Source organism: Panthera onca, chromosome E1, assembly GCF_046562875.1.
Source record: "Panthera onca isolate mPanOnc1 chromosome E1, mPanOnc1 haplotype 2, whole genome shotgun sequence".
Classification (NCBI taxonomy): domain Eukaryota; kingdom Metazoa; phylum Chordata; class Mammalia; order Carnivora; family Felidae; genus Panthera; species Panthera onca.
The window spans coordinates 18,179,969-18,199,969 of record NC_138352.1 but is presented as its reverse complement, the minus strand read 5'-3'; the positions used below and the strand labels follow the sequence as shown (position 1 = coordinate 18,199,969).

At 57.4% G+C, this 20,001-nt stretch overlaps 2 protein-coding genes across 3 annotated transcripts; one reads left to right on the top strand and one right to left on the bottom strand.

Moving 5' to 3' along the window:
- Positions 1-908: 908 nt before the first annotated feature.
- On the bottom strand, positions 909-7,788 carry CE1H17orf114 (chromosome E1 C17orf114 homolog). The gene is made up of 3 exons (XM_060647564.2): positions 7,680-7,788; positions 1,645-2,093; positions 909-1,193 (listed from the first exon to the last, which is right to left on the bottom strand). Exons 2-3 carry the CDS (start codon positions 1,715-1,717, stop codon positions 1,021-1,023), a joined length of 246 nt encoding a protein of 81 aa, XP_060503547.1. The 5' UTR covers positions 1,718-2,093; positions 7,680-7,788; the 3' UTR covers positions 909-1,020.
- PLD2 (phospholipase D2) lies at positions 6,580-18,507 on the top strand. Of its 2 annotated transcripts, XM_060647559.3 has the most exons (25): positions 6,580-6,700; positions 7,185-7,294; positions 7,385-7,515; positions 7,630-7,772; positions 8,180-8,285; positions 8,373-8,438; positions 8,571-8,629; positions 8,801-8,893; positions 8,985-9,137; positions 9,632-9,781; positions 12,319-12,402; positions 12,536-12,614; positions 13,308-13,418; positions 13,846-14,016; positions 14,366-14,492; positions 14,649-14,767; positions 14,851-14,964; positions 15,102-15,206; positions 15,414-15,502; positions 15,621-15,734; positions 15,898-15,947; positions 16,136-16,270; positions 16,503-16,656; positions 17,386-17,500; positions 17,736-18,507. In XM_060647559.3, the coding sequence occupies exons 2-25, from the start codon at positions 7,186-7,188 to the stop codon at positions 17,958-17,960; spliced, it is 2,802 nt and encodes a 933-aa protein (XP_060503542.3). In that variant the 5' UTR covers positions 6,580-6,700; position 7,185; the 3' UTR covers positions 17,961-18,507. The 2 variants fall into 2 exon arrangements, with proteins under 2 accessions (XP_060503542.3, XP_060503541.3); XM_060647558.3 differs by lacking the exon at positions 6,580-6,700 and having other exon boundaries at positions 6,777-7,294.
- Positions 18,508-20,001: the final 1,494 nt, after the last annotated feature.

Here is a 20,001-nt window from a genome sequence, read left to right as displayed (position 1 = left end):
GAGGAGGGGCAGAGAGAAAGAAAGAAAGAATCCCAAGCAGGCTCTGCACTGTCAGCCCAGAGCCTGACGCGGGGCTCCATCTCCTGAACTGTGAGATCATGACCTGAGCCGAAATCAAGAGTCAGAGGCTTCACCCACTGAGCTACCTAGGTGCCCCCTAAAATACGCTTTTTGTAGAGCAGTTTTAGGTTCATGACAAAACTGAGCGGAGATTTCCCGTCTGCCCTTGCCTGCCCTCACAGGTGCACAGCATCCCTCACTACCAACATCCTGCGCCAGAAACATTTGTTACAATGACTCTACACTGACCCGTGGTTTCCCGGTTTCCACTTGGCTACTTACATTCAGGTCTCAGATGCCACCTTATCAGAAAGCCCCTAACTGACTACCTGGAATTTCCAAGCTCCCCCCACCCCTCCTGCCCAACGTTCAAGGTACCTGGTAACTCCCTCCACAGCGTTCACCGCCCTCTCTCTTAGCTCCTGTGTCTACGTGCCCTAGGAGGAGTTGAGCCCCGGGGCGGGGGTGGGGTGGGGTGGAGGATGGGGAAGAAGAGACAGAGACGGGTCTCTGCTTGGTTCACTGATGCATCCTCAGTGCCTGGAAGGGAGGGGACGCCACGTGTTTACTGAAGGAACACGCTTCCTCGCCTCATCTGCGGTCCTGTCTGGCCTCCAGCCTCTCCTCACCCTCAACTCTGAAGCTAGATTTCGGGGCACACTCCCTTCTGCTACCCCCACCTGGGCCCCGAGTTAGACCAGCTGTGTCACTCACCACTCCCGCGTCCCCTACCAGAAGTGCTATGCTCCCCCCGCTGAGCGCCGCACCCCAGCCCCGGGGAGGGGGGGGGGGCCCTCAACCGCTCCCCACCCCGCCCCCCCTGCAGACACGCGTGCGCACACAGCACCTGGCAGCTCTGAGTATATTTAATGACAAGGTCATGGGGGCTGTGGGGCCAAACAGGGATCACCCAGAAGTCTGGGGAGGGAAGGTTGCAAAGTTCAGCCCCCGTCGTCCCCATCAAATGGTGGAGTCATTGGCCGACGCCGGGTCGTGCAGCTGGTGGCGGAAGGAGAGTCGGGCCTTCCTGCTGAAGTAGGCGCCAGACCCTAGGGAGGGTATCCCTCCCTCAGCCACAGTGGGGGCTTCAGCCGGGCTGGGGTTTGGGTCTGGAGGGGCAGCCGGATCCAGGCCTGGAAGGGAGATGGGAGGAGGGAGAGGGCTGTTGCGGCCGCATTCTTCCTTCCTTCCCCACAGTGAGTACCCAAGAGGCCAGGGAGGCCACCTGGGGTCCTGGGGCCCCGAGAGGGGGTGTGGAGAGAGCAGGGCTGCTTTCACCGGTCTGCGACCTGGGCGGTCACTTGGGACCTGCCACGCAGAAGGGCCCCGGCTTGCTGTGATGCTGCTGTCACCGTCACGAAGGTGCTAATAATTTTTTTTTTTTTTTATGGGGGCTTCACTTGCTCATTTGGCAGCGGCCCTGTGAGGTATTTAGGCGGCCCTGTGGGGAAGCCCACCTCCCACCCGCGAAACAGACCATTGTTTTCCCTCCACTGGCTTGACCATGTACCTTTGTCCCCGGTGCGGTCTCTCTGCCTCCCTGCCAGCCCCCCTTTGTCCTCAGCCACCCCCCCCCCCCCATACCTGCTCCTCTTCCAGTCCTCCGCTGCCTCCGGCACCCACACCATGGGAAACACCATGCCCCCTTGAGACCCATCTCACCAGTGGAGGAGACCAGGGTGCTGGGACTGGTCAGGAGGGCCCCAGGAGGAGGGGTGTGGCTGGCAAGCCCCCCCACTGTGGGCCAAACTACCACTTAGCCTCAGACCGCCTGGTGATTATAGGCGCCAGGGGATGGAAGGAGGAGGAGAGGGAGGAGGGAAGAGGTGGACGGATACCCCATTCAGACACCTATCCTGTCGCGCCCCCTTAATTTGGGAGCCCTCTCTGATCTGCAGGGAGAAGCAGGAGGCCACTGGGAGGGGGGAGGTGGCAGAGACAGACACAGAGGGGCTGGGACCACCGACAGGAGCCGTGAAAATCCGCTGCCAGCTTGCTGCCAGCCTGGATGCTGCTGGGGACTCACTGGTATTCTGGAATGAGAATTTAGAATGCCCACGACGTAAAATCATAAAGAAAAAAAAAGTAGTCTATTCTCACGGAAGGTGAAATCGTGCTAGCCGAGGAAACGTTAGGTTCTCACTAAACGGTCCGGGAGCTCTTGTCGCCTTTAATAGGACACTGACAATGGATTAGTTATGCTGTGCCAGGTAGATTCAAGGGACTTTTTACTTGTTATCTTGCTTAATCATGTCAGTGATGCTTGGAGGTACATGTTGTCACTGTCCTGATTTTACAAGCAAGGTCACGGAGGCAGTCGGAGCGGGGATTCCCTCCACCCCCACCCCCTGACCCCAGCCCACTCTGTGCTCCGCAGTGAGCTTCCCCGCATCAGGTGCTGATGCCCTCAGCCGGGCGGGGGCAGGGGTGGGGGGAGCAGAGCACCCTCGTCAAGGACTCTAAACGCCCCCCAGCACAGCCGTGCAAATGTGCTCTTAACTTGGGAAGCTGCCGGCTCTATTGGATTAGCAGACTCAGAAATCCTTTTCTTGTTTCTTTCTTTTCTTTTCTTTTTTTTTTTTTTTTTTACATTTAAAGTTTAATTGTTTTGATTTTGAGAGACAGAGCAGCAGGGTAGGGGCAGAGAAAGGGGGACAGGGGATCTGAAGCAGACCCTGTGCTGACAGCAGAGAGCCCAATGTGGGGCTCGAACTCACAAACTGTGAGATCGTGACTTGAGCCCAAGTCGGACGCTTCACCGACGGAGCCGCCCAGGCGCCCCTGTTTCGCACTTCTAAATTACCGGTCTCAAGGGGCGCCTGGGCGGCTCCGTCGGTGAAGCGTCTGACTTTGGCTCAAGTCGTGATCCAGCCCCGAGTTGGGCTCTGTGCCAACATCTGGGAGTCTGGAGCCTGCTTCCGATTCTGTGTCTCCCTTTCTCTCTGCTCCTCCCCTGCTTGTGCTCTGTCTCTCTCTCTCTCTCTCTCTCTCTCAAAAGTAAACAAATAAATAAACATAAATAAGTCACCTTTATTGAAGTGAAAATTTACATGCAATTGAATACACACATCTGTGTCCAGGTCTGTAGATAGTAACAAGGGTACACACTCGTGAAATAATCGCCCCAGTCGAGATACAAGACGTTCCCATCACCAACTTCCCTTCCTTCTCTACGCCTCCCACCCCAGGCAGCTACTGATCTCATTCCTGTCCAAACAGATTGGATTTGCCTGTTTCTGGGCTTTATTTGCCTGTTTCCGGGAGTCCTAGAGTATTACTTCCGTCTGTCTGACTTCTTTCAGCATAACGGTTTTTAACTTCGCCCAAGTTGTATGTGTTTGCAGCTTACTTGAGGTGTTTTTTTTTTTTTGGTAACAATAGTTTTATTGAGATAGAATTGACATACGATAAAATTCATCCTTTTATTTATATATATATTTTTAAATGCATTTGTTTTTGAGAGAGAGCACAAGCAGGGGAGGGGCAGAGAGAGAGGGAGACACAGAATCTGAAGCAGGTTCCAGGCTCTGAGCTGTCAGCACAGAGCCTGACGCGGGACTTGAACTCACAAACCGGGAGATCATGACCAGAACCGAAGTCAGACGCTCAACCAGCTGAGCCACACAGGCGCCCCTAAAATTCACCCTTTTGTAGGATCCAATTCAGTGGCTTTTACTATATTCATCAGCTGAGAAACATCAACTAATTTTATAACATTTTCATCACCCTTGAAAAAGAACCTGTACCCCCATCAGTCACTCCCCTGTCCTTCTTCTCTCCAGCTAGTGGCTAACCTACCTTCTGTCTCTACAGGTTTTGGACATTTCCTCTAAATGGACTCACATAACATATGGTCTTTTGTGTCTGACTTTTTTTCATTTAGCATATTCTTTTCTTCTTCTTCTTCTTCTTCTTCTTCTTCTTCTTCTTCTTCTTCTTCTTTAGAGAGAGTGGGGCGCCTGGGTGGCTCAGTCAGTTAAGCGGCCGACTTCGGCTCAGGTCATGATCTCGTGGTCCATGGGTTCGAGCCCCGCGTCGGGCTCTTTGCTGACAGCTCCGAGCCTGGAGCCTGCTTCCGATTCTGTGTCTCCCCCTCTCTCCGTTCCCTCTGCCACTCATGCTTTCTGTCTCTCAAAAATAAATAAATGTAAAAAAAAATTTTAAATAAAGAAATATTAAAAAAAATAATAAGAGTTGGATGCTTAACCGACTGAGCCACCCAGGTGCTCCTTCCTTAGCGTAATATTTTCAAGACTCGCCCCTGTGGCAACGCGTGCTAGAGGTCCACTCCTTTTTGTGGCCGAGTGGTGTGCCTTGGAGGAACCACCGTGTTTTGTCTGCCCATTCATCGGCTGAGGGACGTTGGGTTCCCACGATTTGGCTAGTTGGGTACTACCGCGTGCAGGTCTCTGTGCGCCCATGTGCTTTCAATTCTTTTGGGTCTTCACCTAGGAGCGGAATTGTTGGGTTGCCATAGGGTAGCTCTACCATTGACTTTTTCTCTTTCAGTTAAAGGGCGTTGGACACACAATGTGACCTCAGTGTTAGGCGAGTACGACACAACGTAGCGATTGGACAGCTCTATATATTATGCTACACGCTCCGCAAGCGTAGCTCCAACCCGTCACCACACGCGGCGCTGTTACAGTATCACTGATTATAATCCCTGTGCTGAACCTTTCATCCCCACGACTCATTCGTTCCCTAACTGGAAGCCTGGACCGCCCTGTCCCCTCTCCTTCCCCTCTGGTAACCACCGGTTTGTTCTCTGTATTTCTGGATCTGTTTGTGCTTTGTTTGGTCATTTTTTTACATTTCACATGTAATGAGATCATATGGTATTTGTCTTTCGCGAACTTATCTCACTTAGCATTATACTCTCTAAATCCATTGATGTTGCAAATGGCAAGATAGGATTCTTTTTTTACGGTTGAGCAATATTTCTGTGTGTGTGTGTGTGTGTGTGTGTGTGTGTGTGTGTGTACCACTCTTCTTTCTCCGTTCAATCAATCAGTTGACATTTAGGTTGTTTCTTTATCTTGGCTATTGTAAATTCTGCTATAAACATGGTGATGCATATATCTTTTTGAATCAGTGCTTTCATTTCTTTTTTTTTAATTTTTTTTTTTTTACATTTATTCATTTTTGAGAGACAGAGACAGAGCATGAGTGGGGAAGGGGCAGAGAGAGGGGGAGACACAGAATCCAAAGCAGGCTCCAGGCTTGGAGCTGTCAGCACAGAGCCCGATGCGGGGCTCGAACCCATGGACCATAAGATCACGACCTGAGCCAAAGTCGGACACTCCACGGGCTGAGCCACCCAGGCTCCCCAAGAGCACTATGATTTTAAACACATAAGCCACATTCTGTGACAAAGTGTTTGTGATACATATATCTGCTAGTGGGTTTGTATTCAAAATATACAAAGAACTAATTCAGTGATACGACATTGTTTTTAAAAAATTACCAAAAGCTAGAAGAGACACTTTGCAAAAGAAGATTATGCAAATGGCCAGTAAGCACGTGAAACTCGATCAGCATCATTACTCCTCAGAGAAAGGCAAAGGAAGCTACGACGATTTACTTACTTTACCCTCAGAACAGCTAATGCTAAAAAGATGGACCACGTCAGATGCTGGCCACGCCGTGGAACCACCAGAAGTAACACAGACTGGTTTGGGAAATGCAAAACGGAACGACCACTTAGGGAGCCAGTCTGGCAGTTTCTCATAAAGGTAAAATGCACTTTTTACAGGCCCTGGCAACGCCTCTACGAGCTATTTACCCAAGAGAAAAGGAAAACGCTTATCCACACAAAGACTCCTACAGGAATGTTTATAGGAGCTTTATCGCAATAGATTAGAAACAACCCAGATGTCCATCAGGAGAGATAAGGAAATCCGCATTTGAAAAAAAAAGAGGGCATAGGGGAGCCCCAGTGGCTCAGTCGGTTGAGTCTGCGGCTTTGGCTCAGGTCCTGATCTCTCGGTTCACCGGTTGGAGCCCCGCATCGGGCTCTGTGCTGACAGCTCCGAGCCTGGAGCCTGCTTGGGATTCTGTGTCTCCCTCTCTCTCTGCCCCTCCCCTGCTCGTGCTCTGTCTCTTTTTCTCCGAAAATTAAATAGTTTTAAAAATTAAAAAATAAATAAATAAATAAAGGGGGCATATTTTGTCTTTTAGAACCTGAGAGTTTCCCGCCTGCTCCCGGACTGTGGGTCCCCGGAGAGCGGGCTCGGCGGCGGCCGGCTCGCTCACTGTTGTGCGCCGGGAGCCCGGCCCGGGGCAAGTGGCGAGACGTGGTGCAGGAGCGGTGTAGGAGCGCACGTTCCCCAGCCCCCGGCCGCCGGCCCCCGGGCCCTTGCACCGGCCCTGCCTCTGCCGCCGCCTCCCCCCCGCCGGCCCCCGGGCCCTTGCACCGGCCCTGCCTCTACCGCCGCCCGCCGCAGCCCCCGGGACCAGCGCTCGCTCGACGGCCTGGCGGCGGGGCGGGCGCGGAGGTGAGGCCGGGAGACCCGCCCCCGGGGGCCGGCCTTTCCCGCCCTTCCCGCCCCTTCCCGCCCCGCCGCCCGGGTGTGGGCCCGGCTCCCTGTGCCGCTCCCTCGGCTGGCGGACCGGCGCGGGCGCCGCCTGGGGCTGCGGGGTGAGGGGCCCGGGGGGCGCGCGCGGCGGCGGCGGCGGGGCCCGGGCCCCGGGGGAGGGGGGCGGGGGGCGGGAAGGGGCGCGGGCTCAGCCGCGCGCCGAGATTTCAGGGCGTCCCTCGCGGGCGGGGCGCGCGGGACTTCCTCATTCCCGCTGGACGCCCCCCCGCTCCCGGCCCGGCCCGGCCGGAGCCCCGGGGTCCCCGGCGACCCCCCCCCCCCCCCCCCGCCCTGCCCCGGCTTCCGCTCCGCCCCGGCTCGGGGCCCCGCGGGCCCGGCGGGAGCTCCAGGGCGCGCCGGGGACGGGACGGGAGGCGGGGCTGAGGGATCCTGGATGCGGGACCCGGGGACCGGGTGGAGGTCAAGGCGGGTCGGCGGGGCGCTGCAGACCGAAGGGGAAGGAGGGCGCGCGTGGGAGGTGGGGAGGGTGGGGGGCCCGGGTTCTGCAGGGCACGGCACCTCCCTGAGGCCTCCCCCTGCGCCCAGGATGGCGGCGACCCCCCAGAGCCTCTTCCCCGCGGGGGGCGAGCTGGACTCCAGCCAGTTGCACATGGAGCCCGACGAGCTGGACACTCTGAGGGAGGGGGAGGACCCAGGTAGGCAGGGGGGACGGCCCTGGGGGAGGACGGGGTGGGGGGCGGCCGAGACCTCCGGGGTTCACATTCTCGCACCTTCCCTCCTCCCAGCTGACCGGATGCACCCTTTCCTGGCCATCTACGACCTGCAGCCTCTGAAAATGCGCCCCTTGGTGTTCGCCCCTGGGGTGCCCGTCACCGCCCAAGTGGTGGGAACCGAAAGATACACCAGCGGATCCAAGGTGGCTGGCCGGGCACTGGGGAGGTGGGGAAAGGCAGGGCCGGCCCGGAGGTCCGGGAGGAGGGGGCGCTGCGACCCGGCCAGGGGACAACAGCAGAGTTCCTCCCGCCCCCAGGTGGGAACCTGCACTCTGTATTCCGTCCGCTTGACTCACGGCGCCTTTACCTGGACGACCAAGAAGAAGTTCCGTCATTTCCAGGAGCTGCACCGGGACCTCCTGAGGCACAAAGTCTTGATGAGTCTGCTCCCTCTGGCCCGGTAAGGGGGCCGGTCTGCTTCCTGTCGGGAAGGCGGTGCCCCATCCTGTCCCTGGCCCAGCCGCCACCACCGCTTTCTGCCTGTCGCACCCTTTCCCTGCCCCAGCTCCTTTCCTGCCCCAGCTCTGGCCCCTGGTGGTGGTGGTGGGGGGGGGGCCCCCCTTCCCTGACCCCGGTTACCAGGAAACCTTCCCAGCTCGGCTCTCCCTGTCCGTGGTCCTGTGCCAATATCTCAGCCGGGCGGGGCGCCCAAAATGCCCTTGGCAGCTTCCCTCGTCTCCGTTCTCAGGATAGGGGGCCTTTGCCAGCCTCCGGGCCTCCCCCAAGCCTCCCGGTCTCGTGCTTCAGGGATCCAGGCACTCGGCTTCCTGGCTCCCGCTTGACCCTCTTCCCGCCTCGCCTCCGCAGCTTTGCCACCACCCATCCCCCCGCCGGAGAAGCCGCCAACCGCGAGATGCCCTCTCTGCCTCGCGCAGGACCCGAGGGCTCCTCCAGACACGCGGCCAGCAAACAGGTGCGACCCGACGCCGGACCGCCCGGGAAGGCGTTTCGTGCGCCAGTGGCTCCGGTCCCATCTGTCTGTCTCTTGTCCCTGCTTCAGAAATACCTGGAGAATTACCTCAACCGCCTCCTGACCATGTCTTTCTACCGCAACTACCACGCCATGGTAAGGCCCAGGGGCTGGTTTTAGGGGGGGGGGCAGTTTCATCAGACCCCCGGGGGCAGAGGACCCCGGCCCGTGGGGTCTGAGGGGCTGGAAGCCAGAGTCTCTCCCCTGAGCCTTCGTCTTCCTCGGCAGACGGAGTTCCTGGAAGTCAGCCAGCTCTCCTTCATCCCAGACCTTGGCTCCAAAGGACTGTGAGTGTGCGACATCCCGCGCGGGCCACGGGCGAACCCGCGGATCCCTCCCTGCCTGAGGACGGGGCAAGCAGTGCCCGGTGCGCGGGCAGGGGCGGGGGCGCGGCGGGCATCCGGATCCCTCTTCGGGCGTCTCCCCACCCCACGCCCGCTCCCCGACTCTGCCCACAGGGAAGGAGTGATCCGGAAGCGCTCGGGCGGCCACCGCGTTCCTGGCCTCACCTGCTGTGGCCGGGACCAAGTGTGTTACCGCTGGTCCAAGAGGTGAGCCCCGGAGCGGTCAGCGGGGCAGCGGCGGGGGCGAGGAAGGAGATGCCGTGGGCAGGGAGGAACGGACGGAGCCCTCCCGCTCCAGGTGGCTGGTGGTGAAGGACTCTTTCCTGCTGTACATGTGCCTCGAGACGGGCGCCATCTCCTTTGTTCAGCTCTTTGACCCTGGCTTCGAGGTGCAGGTGGGGAAGCGGAGCACGGAGACGCGGTACGGGGTCAGGATCGACACCTCCCACAGGTAAGGCCTCCAGCCGGTGTAGACGGACACCTGGTGAGCCGAGAGCGCTGGGGCGGGGGGTGGGGGCAGTGAGTGGAAGGAAAGGAAGCATTTCCACCCCATCCCCCACCCCCATCCAACCCCCCCCTGGAGCCGGCCTTGGTTTGGAACCAGAGAACTGGTCTGGCCACATGCCTGGGACTGCTCTTAGAACCTAGGCCCAGAGAGAGGGGGTCAAGTACAAGCTTGGGGGAGGGACTCCCGATATAAAAGAAAGGGCGCTTCGTTCATTCGTTCGTTCCTTCGAGCAAACCCCCGAGTGCCGGGTGCAAAACTCCATGCTGTGCCGGTGACCTAACTGTGTGCGAGGCAGACACCTGCCTTGTCCGGGTGGGGTGGTGAATCAGGGACTAAGGGAGGAAGCGGGAAAGAAGGGGCAGCCAAAGAGGGAGGTACCGGGCGAGGCCGGGGCACGAAGGGTGAAGCCTGTGGTCCATCTCGTTGTTCCTGCTCAGGTCCCTGATCCTCAAGTGTGGCAGCTACCGGCAGGCACGGTGGTGGGGCCAGGAGATCACGGAGCTGGCCCAGGGCCCGGGAAGAGACTTCATACAGCTGCACCGTCATGACAGCTATGCCCCACCCCGGCCCAGGACCTTGGCCCGGTGGTGAGACACTGCCGTCCCTTCGGAGCTTGTCTGTGGGCCTCGAGACCCTCTCTGTGTCTTCTGAGTCCTTTCCTTGGTCCTCTTTGATCTCCTCTGACCCGTTCTGGCTTCGACACCCTCCCCCTTTGACTTCTCCAGTCTTCCTGACCATCTGACCTCTAACCACACTGATTATCTGCCTTCCCTCTGATCTCTCTGACCCCCATACCCAGTCATCTCCAGTCATCTCCTCCGACCCTGGCCTCTCTGACCTGCTGTGACCTTTTTAACTGCCTTTTATCACACTGGCTCTCTCTGTGCCTTATGAGCTCTTAAAATCTCTCTGATTCACTCGTTCGTCTAATACACGTTTTACTAAGCACCTACTACGAGCCAGGCCCAGTGGCAGGAATAACACAACCTAGTAGGTGATTCAGTCACAGAACAATGGTAACTTCCAGCCGTTCTGGTGGTAGATACAGGGTAGCGGGCACAGCGGGGGAACATCTGCCCCCCAGTGGGGATGTCAGGACTGCCTTGCAGAAGGCAGTGACCCTGAGGTTGGCCTTAGGAAGAAAGCAGAGACTAGCCTGGGCACGGAGGCTAGAAGAAGTAGGCTGGCATGTTTGGTGACCCTGGCAGCGTGGGGGGGGGGGGGAGGAGGAGTGGCCAGAGAACAGTCTGGGGGTTGACAGCGCCTGGGTGTGCCCCGCGTGCTAAGCTGAAGCGGTTGGACTTCATCATAGGCAGGAGGGAGTGGTGGAAGGATTTTTTTCTTGGAGGCGGTGTTGACATTCATTTGTTTCATAAGAACTAATAGCTGATACTTACGTAGTTCTCACTGCGTGCTGGGAGCTGCGCTAAGTATGATTAAACCCTCTCGCGAACCCGACGAGGCAGGCACAGGCGCTGTGTCCATTTTACAGATGAGAATGTTGAGGCGAGGAGAAGCTGAGGAACTTGCCCAAGGTCCGACACCTTGTAGACAGCGGAAGCAGGATTCAAACCCAGGCAGTCTGGGTCAAGACCCTGCTCTTCACCATCATGCTATTTGTTATTCAAAAGCCAAAACGATACGACGCAGAAGCACAATAAGTGAAAAACTTAAGTTCCCCTTCGTTGCCCAGCCCTTTACTCCCTGGCCTCACGTCTGCCCTAGACCCAACAGCCCAGCTCTCTCCCCAGAAGTAACCCTCGCAACAGAGTCCCGTGTATCTTCTCCTTTCTTGGCCTGTACACTTTCATAGGCTTATGCGCATACGTTACTTTTGGGTTTAATGTAAATGAGATCATGAACTTACTTTTGTGGCTTATTTTTTTCTTTTTCACGTAATGTGTGTGTTAGAGATTAGGCGTTCAGGTTCTTTCTTCCTTCCTTTTTCTTTCTTTCTTCCTTTCTTTTTTTTCTTTTCTTTTCTTTTCTTTTCTTTTCTTTTCTTTTTCTTTCCTTCAGTAGGCTTCTCACCCAGTGCAGAGTGCAACATGGGGCTTGAACTCACAACCCTGAGATCAAGACCTGAGCTGAGATTAAGAGTTGGACGCTGAACCGACTGAGTCACCCAGGCGCCCCAAATTCTCATTTTACAAATCTTTTTCTTTTTTTTTTTAGGTTTATTTATTTTGAGAGAGGGAGAGAGGACATCAGCAGGGGAGCCAAATTCTCATTTTAAGCGATGTTGCACCGAACACAGTCTTTGCCTAAGCAAAGCATTTAATAGGATGCATCCCTAGAAATAGAATTACTATGTGCATTTAATGGTATTAAACAGTACGTGTGTCTGATATTCGGATACTGCCAAACTGTCTTCTAAATAAGCTATAACCAGGGCGCCTGGGTGGCTCAGTCAGTTAGGCGTCCGACTTTGGGTCAGGTCATGATCTCACGGTTCGTGGGTTCGAGCCCCGCGTCGGGCTCTGTGCTGACAGCTCGGAGCCCGGAGCCTGCTTTGGATTCTGTGTCTCCCTCTCTCTCTGCCCCCCCCCCCCCCACTCACACTCTGTCTCTCAAACATACAAGAATGTTAAAAAAATAAAAATAAAAAGGCTATAACCGAAGTATATTCCCAGTCTATGAGGATTCTCATTCTCCTCCATGCTAATATTGAACATTGCCAGTGATCTTTATTTTTGCCAATTTAGTGGATTAAAGACATGTTATTCCATTTTGATATCAATTTCCGTCTTTACTACTGAGATTAAACATCTTTTCCTATGGTTGACCATTTTAATCTCCTCTGTGAACTGTCAGTTCTTAATCTTTGTTCATTTAGCCGTTGGCCTGTGTGTCTTTTTCTTATTGATTCGCTGGAACTCTTTATGTATGATGTGCTAATGTTCCCCACCTTTAGTCATCTTCGTTGTAATTTTTAATTTTACTTAGCTTAAACTGGCAAATTTTTCCCCCTTTCATACGTCTGACATCGTCTGATTTCTCTGATCACTCCTGGTCTTTGACCCTGCCGTCACCTCTGATCCATGACTGTCCTCCGGTCTTCACTCTCCAGAGCTTTCTGGCTTCTGATTCTGACCTCCTTGGCTTGACCTTCCCCTCCCTCCAGGTTTGTGAACGGGGCGGGTTACTTTGCCGCTGTGGCAGACGCCATCGAAGGAGCTCAAGAGGAGATTTTCATCACAGACTGGTGGTGAGTAGGGGAAAAGCTCAGGCAGGAAGGGGCAGGATAGGGCCTGCCCCGGATCAGCTTACAGGCCAGAGGAGGGAGGGGCAGGGCAGAAGTGGCTGGCTGCTCGCCCTTCACCCCCTGCCCTGAATCCCAGGTTGAGTCCTGAGATTTACCTGAAGCGTCCGGCCCATTCAGATGACTGGAGACTGGACATTATGCTCAAGAAGAAGGCGGTGAGGACAGTGGCAGGCGGGAGGGGAGGTGCGTGGAGGTGGGTCAGAAGGGAGAAGGAAAGGAAGCTGAAGCTTCAGGGGAGGAAACACGTCTATCGTGGGCTGCTATCTGGCAAGCATCACCTCCTTTTCTTCCTTAAGAGGAACTTACACCTCCCCCTTCATGCTCCTCCTCTACCTGGTGCAGACTTCTCTCCAAGTACCCATTACACCTGGTGGCGTTACCTGGGGGTGTACGTGTCTGCCTTTCTCACGGGAGTGACATCGCTAGCCTCAGTATGAGGCCCGGTGTCCGCCATGTTGGGGACATCCATAGACGTTAATGGATAGACAGATGATCGAGAGGAGGGGCCAGTGGGTGGATGGATGATGGAAAGGGGGGATAGATGGAAGGATAGGAGGGTGGAAACGTGGATCAGTAGCGGGGGGGGGGGTGAGGGATAGATGGATGACAGGTGGCACATGTGGGGGTGAGTAAATGGCTGGGAAGATGGATGGATGGATGGATGGATGGATGGGCAGGTGAACAGTGTGCTCACCCACTGCTAAGTTTGCTGAGAGCATCAGAGCAGGGTGTGAGCACTGAGGATCCCCAGGCTGAGTGCACGGATATACAGAACCCCAAGAATGGGGAAGGATTCGGGAGGTTGCGGGGGGGGCCGTTCTGACCCCCCCTCCCCCGCTCACCACCAGGAGGAGGGTGTCCGTGTGTCCGTACTGCTGTTTAAGGAGGTGGAGCTGGCCTTGGGCATTAACAGCGGCTACAGCAAGAGGGCTCTGATGCTGCTGCACCCCAACATAAAGGTGACCGTCAGGCGTCAGAGACGCCCCCAAAAACCACGACCCTCCTCGCCACACTTCCCCACCCCCTCGACCCTCCCTTTCTAATTTTTTTTTAAACCCTCATTTATTATTGAGAGACAGAGAGAGACAGAGGGTGAGCAGGGGAAGGGCAGAGAGAGGGAGGGAGACACAGAAGCCGAAGCAGGCTCCAGGCTCTGAGCCATCAGCACAGAGCCCAATGCGGGGCTCGAACTCACGGACTGTGAGATCATGACCTGAGCCGAAGTCGGACGCCCAACCGACTGAGCCACCTAGGCGCCCCGCGACCCTCCCTCTCCTTGAACATCTCATCCCCCCATATTCCTGTTCCCCCCCATCCTCCCTCCCAATGTCTCCATCTTCTCTCCGCTAAGCCCGCCCGCATGACCTCCCCCCACACCTGCTGCAGGTGATGCGCCACCCGGACCAGGTGACGCTGTGGGCCCATCATGAGAAGCTCCTGGTCGTGGACCAAGTAGTGGCCTTCTTGGGGGGGCTGGACCTCGCCTACGGCCGCTGGGACGACCTGCAGTACCGGCTGACTGACCTCGGGGACCCCTCTGAACCAGCCGCCCCGCAGGTGGTCCCCCCAGGCCTCCCTGAGCGTCCCTAGGCGCACCCCTCCCCAGCGCCAGCCCGCCCCCGCTGGTCACTCGCGCACTGCCCGCCCCGGGGATTCCTCTTTCTGGGACCCCAGGAAGGTGCCTTGAAGGAGGCCCAGTCCTCTCCCCACACCCACGACCGCGTCCCACTCCCCTGGGGTAGCGAGTGCGGCCGAAGGGGAGGGCCAGGGTGGGACTCTCTCTGTCTCATTCTTACTCTCTGTGTCTGTGTCTCACACTTTCAGTGCTCCTCTCTTCTCTGTGGCCCTGGCTCTGTGCGGCCTCCATGACCTCTCCTTGCCCCTGGCTTGGGTGTGTTCCCTACAGCCTCCCACCCCCGGCTCAGATGCTCCGGCCACCCCAGACCTGTCCCAAAACCAACTCTTCTGGCTGGGCAAGGACTACAGCAATCTTATCACTAAGGACTGGGTGCAGCTGGACCGGCCTTTTGAGGGTGAGGGTCCCCTCCTCCCAAGCCCCCAAAAGCTGAGAGTAGGGGCAGACATCGAGGCGGAACCGAGAACGGGATGAGCTGGGTCAAGGGTAATGTAGCTCTCCCTCTGGTCCCCTCGTCCTCCTCCCTGCCCCCGATCCTCCCGGGGCCCCCCAGATTTCATCGACAGGGAGACCACGCCCCGGATGCCATGGCGGGACGTAGGGGTGGCCGTCCACGGTCTGCCCGCCCGGGACCTGGCCCGCCACTTCATCCAGCGCTGGAATTTCACCAAGGTGCCCACTCCCTCCTGCGGGGGCTGGGGGGGGGTGGGTCGGGAAGGGGCCGCCTCCCGCCGACTGCCATCACTCCACCTCAGACGACCAAGGCCAAGTACAAGACCCCCGTGTACCCCTACCTGCTGCCCAAATCCACCAGCACCGCGGACCAGCTCTCCTTCACGATCCCCGGGGGGCAGTGCGCCACTGTGCAGGTGAGGCCCCCTCTTCAGCCCGTCCTCACGCCTCCCTCCCTCCAGCCCAGGGCCCCTGGCCCGAGAGCCCCCCTCCCCCCGCCCCGCCCCCTCCTCTCCTGGGGTCGGGAGCCACAGCATATTCGCTGTTCCGCCAGGTCTTGCGGTCGGTGGACCGTTGGTCAGCAGGGACGGTGGAAAACTCCATCCTCAATGCCTACCTGCACACCATCAGGGAGAGCCAGCACTTCCTGTACATCGAGGTGTGACGGGGGTGAGGGCGGGGCAGAGAATGGAGCGGACCCCGGGGGGATGAGAGGGACCCGACAGCGGCAGGATCGGTCCTTGAGGGCCAGCGTAGCCAGGCCTGGAGAAATGCGCAGCCCGGGGCCAGGGCCTGGAGCCTAGGCCTGGGGTTGGCAGGGGGCAGGGGCCTGGCTGCTGATGTCTCTCTTTGATCCCTGCCTCAGAATCAGTTCTTTATTAGCTGCTCGGACGGGCGGACCGTTCTGAACAAGGTGGGCGATGAGATTGTGGACAGAATCCTGAAGGCCCACAAGTAAGGGGGAGGGGGGACTGGCCTCGGGATGGGGTTGTGGGCGTGGTTTAGCCCCAGCGGAGGGGCGGGGCTTGGGGGGGGGGGACAGGTGAGACCTCTGACTCCGCCCCCTTCCCAGACAGGGGCAGCGTTTCCGAGTCTACGTGCTTCTGCCCCTGCTGCCGGGGTTTGAAGGTGACATCACGACAGGTGGTGGTAACTCCATCCAGGCCATTCTGCACTTCACTTACAGGTGACCCCCAGCCAGACTCTGCCTCTCCGTGGCCATCCACCCGTGCCCCTGCCCTGACTCTGTCCCCATCCCTTCCTGCTGGACTTCAGAGGTCCGCCTCTCTCCTGACATCCCCCACCAGCTCCCCCAGCCTCCACCTCCCTCACCGGCTCTTTTCCCTCAGGACCCTGTGCCGTGGGGAATATTCGATCCTACATCGCCTCAAAGCAGCCAGTGAGTGCTGGGGGCTGGGGGGTTGCAGCCCGGGGCCTTCTTGCGTGTCTCTGGGGCTACTGCTCGGAGACGGCAGGCAGTCTTTACTGCAGGGAGACGCGTATAGACGAAGTGGGGAGGCAGCTGGGACAGGGCTCCATCTGTACAGGAGGGCACCCCTCCCTACACCCCCACCCCCTTTCTCACAGTGGGGACAGCGTGGCGGGACTACATATCCATCTGCGGGCTTCGCACACACGGAGAGCTGGGCGGGCACCCGGTCTCCGAACTCATCTACATCCACAGCAAGATGCTCATCGCAGATGACCGGACGGTCATCATCGGTCAGTCCTGGATGCTGGGTCCCCGGCAGCGCTGGGGGGGTGGGGGTGGAGCAGGGCCCAGCGGAAGGTGACGGAAGCTGGCTGGTCCTCGGGCAGAGTTGAAGTTGATGGGGCAGGGCCCCCCCACCCCCTGCCACCCCTCACCCCCCACCCCCTGCCACCCCCCACCCCCCACTCCCCACCCCCTACCCCCGGGCTCAGGCAGACACGTCGCGTCCTGCGCCCATCCCAGGCTCCGCCAACATCAACGACCGGAGCTTGCTGGGGAAGCGAGACAGTGAGCTGGCCGTGCTGATCGAGGACACAGAGATGGAACCATCCCTCATGGACGGTGGGGAGTATCAGGCGGGCCGGTTTGCTTTGAGTCTGCGGAAGCACTGCTTCAGGTAAGGCCGGGTGGGGAACAAGTTGGGAGGGGGTTACTCTGCCTCTGGAGCGGGTGCGAGGGTTTCCCAATCTAGCATAGGGTACCGGGAAAGTAGGGATATCAAGACCATGAGAAACAGATATTACAAAAATCCAAAGCAGGTTCCAGGCTCTGAGCTGTCAGCACGGAGCCTGACGCGGGACTCCGACTCACCAACCGTGAGATCATGACCTGACCCAGGTCAGACGCTTAACAGACTGAGCCACCCAGGCGCCCTGAGAAACAAATACTTTAAAAATAACTTGGTAGTTTTGTTTTTTTTTTTTTTAAAGCATCAAAATAGTGGCCAAAGAAGATACAAAGTAAATTCTGTTGGATTCATTTGTGCTTATTGTACTGTTTAACATCGGGTTTATTTTGAATTACCTGCGTAGGAATAATCTGACTTTTCTGATATTCACCTTCTCCAAGGATCTTTTTTTTATTTTTCATTTTTTTTTTAATGTTTATTTATTATTGAGAGACAGAGACAGAGAGTGAGCAGGGGAAGGGCAGACAGAGAGGGAGACATAGAATACGAAGCAGGCTCCAGACTATGAGCCATCAGCACAGAGCCCAACGCAGGGCTTGAACTCACGAACCGTGAGATCATGACCTGAGCCAAAGCCAGTCGCTTAACTGACTGAGCCACCCAGGCGCCCCTCCAAGGATCTTAATCTGACCTTGCAGAGACCCTTTTGTCCCATAGTGTGATTCTCGGGGCACACGCCCGGCCAGACCTGGATCTCCGAGACCCTGTCTGTGATGACTTCTTTCAGCTGTGGCAGGACACAGCCGAGAGCAATGCCAATATCTATGAGCAGGTGGGCACCGAGCGGGGCTGACTGTGTGGAAATCCACGGGTTATCCCGTTCGGGGTAGGATCGAGGCCCCACCGCCAAGCCGTTCCCAAAAGGGGGATGAGGGTGTGGGGGGCACATCGTGGGATTCAGTGGCTCAGGGTCAGCGTGGGGGGATATGGTGTGGGGAGCGGGGGCACCTTGGACTCTTGGCCGAGGGTCTCCAAGCCCCACTGGCTTCTGTGCCCCCCACCCACAGATCTTCCGCTGCCTGCCATCCAATGCCACACGCTCTCTCAGGGCGCTCCGGGAGTACGTGGTCGTGGAGCCCCTGGCCACAGTCAGCCCACCTCTGGCCCGGTCTGAGCTCACCCAGGTCCAGGGCCACCTGGTCCACTTTCCCCTCAAGTTCCTGGAGGATGAGTCTTTGCTGCCCCCCCTGGGGAGCAAGGAAGGCGTGATGCCCCTCGAAGTGTGGACATAGCTGCGGCTTCAGCCCGGGACAGCTTACCTGCCGCTGGGCTCCACCGAGGCTGGCTCCCTGCCCCCAACCCTCACGCTGGAGGGCAGTGCCCTCTGAGACCAGGGGGAGGGCAGGCATGCCGGAAGAGGACTAGAGAAGAGAAGCCAAGGGGACCCTTCCTTGAGAAGCAGCTGAAGAGGTCACTCCGCCTCTGGGCTGGCGGGGCGGGGGTTGGGGGGGGGGGCAGGAGGGCATCCTGAGTTCATCCCCCCTGCCGCCCGGTTCAAACCACTGTTCCAGGGCAGAGGCAAACCCTTGCCCCCACGCCCGGGATGCCTCCCTGGGGGAGGTCCCGTCCTGGGCCTTCCTCCTCCTGCCCCCGAACCCCCTCCCTGCCATTACTGCCAAGGTGGAGGGAAGAGTGAAGCCCCCCCGCCCCCGGCTTCGCCTCCGCGGTGGGCAGGGCGGGGGCTGGGGTGCACACTTACCCCCTCCCCTGCCTGTGGACAGACACTAGCTTTGTATCCGTTCAGTGAGCATTTCATAAATAAACGCCTAGTCTAGACAAGGTCCCCGGCTCTTCCTGGGCCGAACCTCGGCCCGAGCGCACGCCTCCCCCTCCCCGCCCGCATGTGGCACTGGGGCCCCGCGCCTTCGCCCCACCCGCCTCCCGGCTCCTTCCTGCGGCCTCATCCCCACTGCACCTGCCTGTAGTTTCCGGAGCTCCGTCCCCCAGCTGCTGGGAAGGGGAGGTGTTGGAAAAGGAAGGGCAGGGCCACGCCGGGACGCCTGGAGGGCCTGGGAGCCGCTGCTTCAGCTGCACAGGAGAGAAGGGCTGGGCTCAGAGGGGCCGTCCCTCGTTCCGCGGGTGACAGCACAGGAAGAGGTGTAGGGGAGCCCCTGTGGGAACGGTTAAGGGTACAGGCTCCAGGGCAGGAAGAACTGGGCCCGCATCCTGGGCTTGTCATCACCTAGGCGACCTTCTCAAGTCTTATCACTTCTCCGGGCCTCAGTGGTCCCAGCTGGGAAATGGGAATGACTCTTCCATAAATGGCCGGCTGCAGAGATGTAGTCGGTGATTTATAGATTTGGGGTGCATCCGCCGTTTGCCACACTAGCAAGTGCTCGGTGGCCACTCGTGCCAGGGGTCAGCACATCAAGCAGTTACAGGCCGTTTGTATCACCGCAGAAAGTTCCACAGGCCAGCGCCACTGCAGAGGGAAGAGAGACAACACAGGCATACTCCGCGGTAGAAAGGTCCCGTTCCAGACCGTGGCCATAAAGCCAACATTGCAGTAAAGTGACTCACATGAATGTCTGGGCTTCCCGGGGCACGTAGCAGTTAGGTCCACATTCTTGGGCTCTTTTACTTTGACGCACCAAGAAGCTGTTTCCGGTTAAACATTGTTGCGGCCGCTGGGTCTCATTGCTCTGTATTAACACAGGCATACGTGCCATTAAAGCCTAACATCATAAAAAAAGGTTATGTTTGCACTACACTGGAATCTATTAAGTGTGTGACAGTATTGTGTCTACGGACAAAAAAAAAAAATCAATGTACATACCTTAATTAAAAAAATATTGCCAGGGCGTTTGGCTGGCTCGGTCGGAGAAACATGTGACTCTCGACCTCAGAGTTGTGAGTTCGAGCCCCACGCTGGGTATAGAGATTACTTAAATGAACTTAAAAAAAGTGTTTTTTTTAATTGTTTTTAAATAAAAAATATTGCTAAAAATCGCTGCACGTTATTCGAGCCTTTGGTGAGTCAGAATCGATCACTGATCACCACTGCAAATATAAGGATGAAGAATTTGAAATATCGCAAGAATTACCAAAATGTGACCCAAAGCAAACAACAAACGTTGTTGGGAAAATGGCACCAACAGACTTGCTTGACACAGGGTTGCCGCAAACCTCCCATTTTTAAAAAAAAATATGCTTGGGGCGCCTGGGTGGCTCAGTTGGTTGGGCATCCGACTTCGGCTCAGGTCATGATCTCGCGGTTCGTGAGTTCAAGCCCCATATCGGGCTCTGTGCTGACCGCTCAGAGCCTGGAGCCTG

Excerpts from the sequence above, each read along its gene's own strand:
- CE1H17orf114 (XM_060647564.2), bottom strand. The coding sequence starts at position 1,717 with ATGGGTCTCAAGGGGGCATGGTGTTTCCCATGGTGTGGGTGCCGGAGG. Across the intron at positions 1,194-1,644 it reads GAGGACTGGAAGAGGAGCAG|GCCTGGATCCGGCTGCCCCT; the intron begins GTATGGGGGGGG and ends TCTCCCTTCCAG.
- PLD2 (XM_060647558.3), top strand. The coding sequence starts at position 7,033 with ATGCGGGACCCGGGGACCGGGTGGAGGTCAAGGCGGGTCGGCGGGGCG. Across the intron at positions 7,295-7,384 it reads GAGGGAGGGGGAGGACCCAG|CTGACCGGATGCACCCTTTC; the intron begins GTAGGCAGGGGG and ends CCCTCCTCCCAG. Across the intron at positions 14,017-14,365 it reads CTGAACCAGCCGCCCCGCAG|CCTCCCACCCCCGGCTCAGA; the intron begins GTGGTCCCCCCA and ends TGTTCCCTACAG.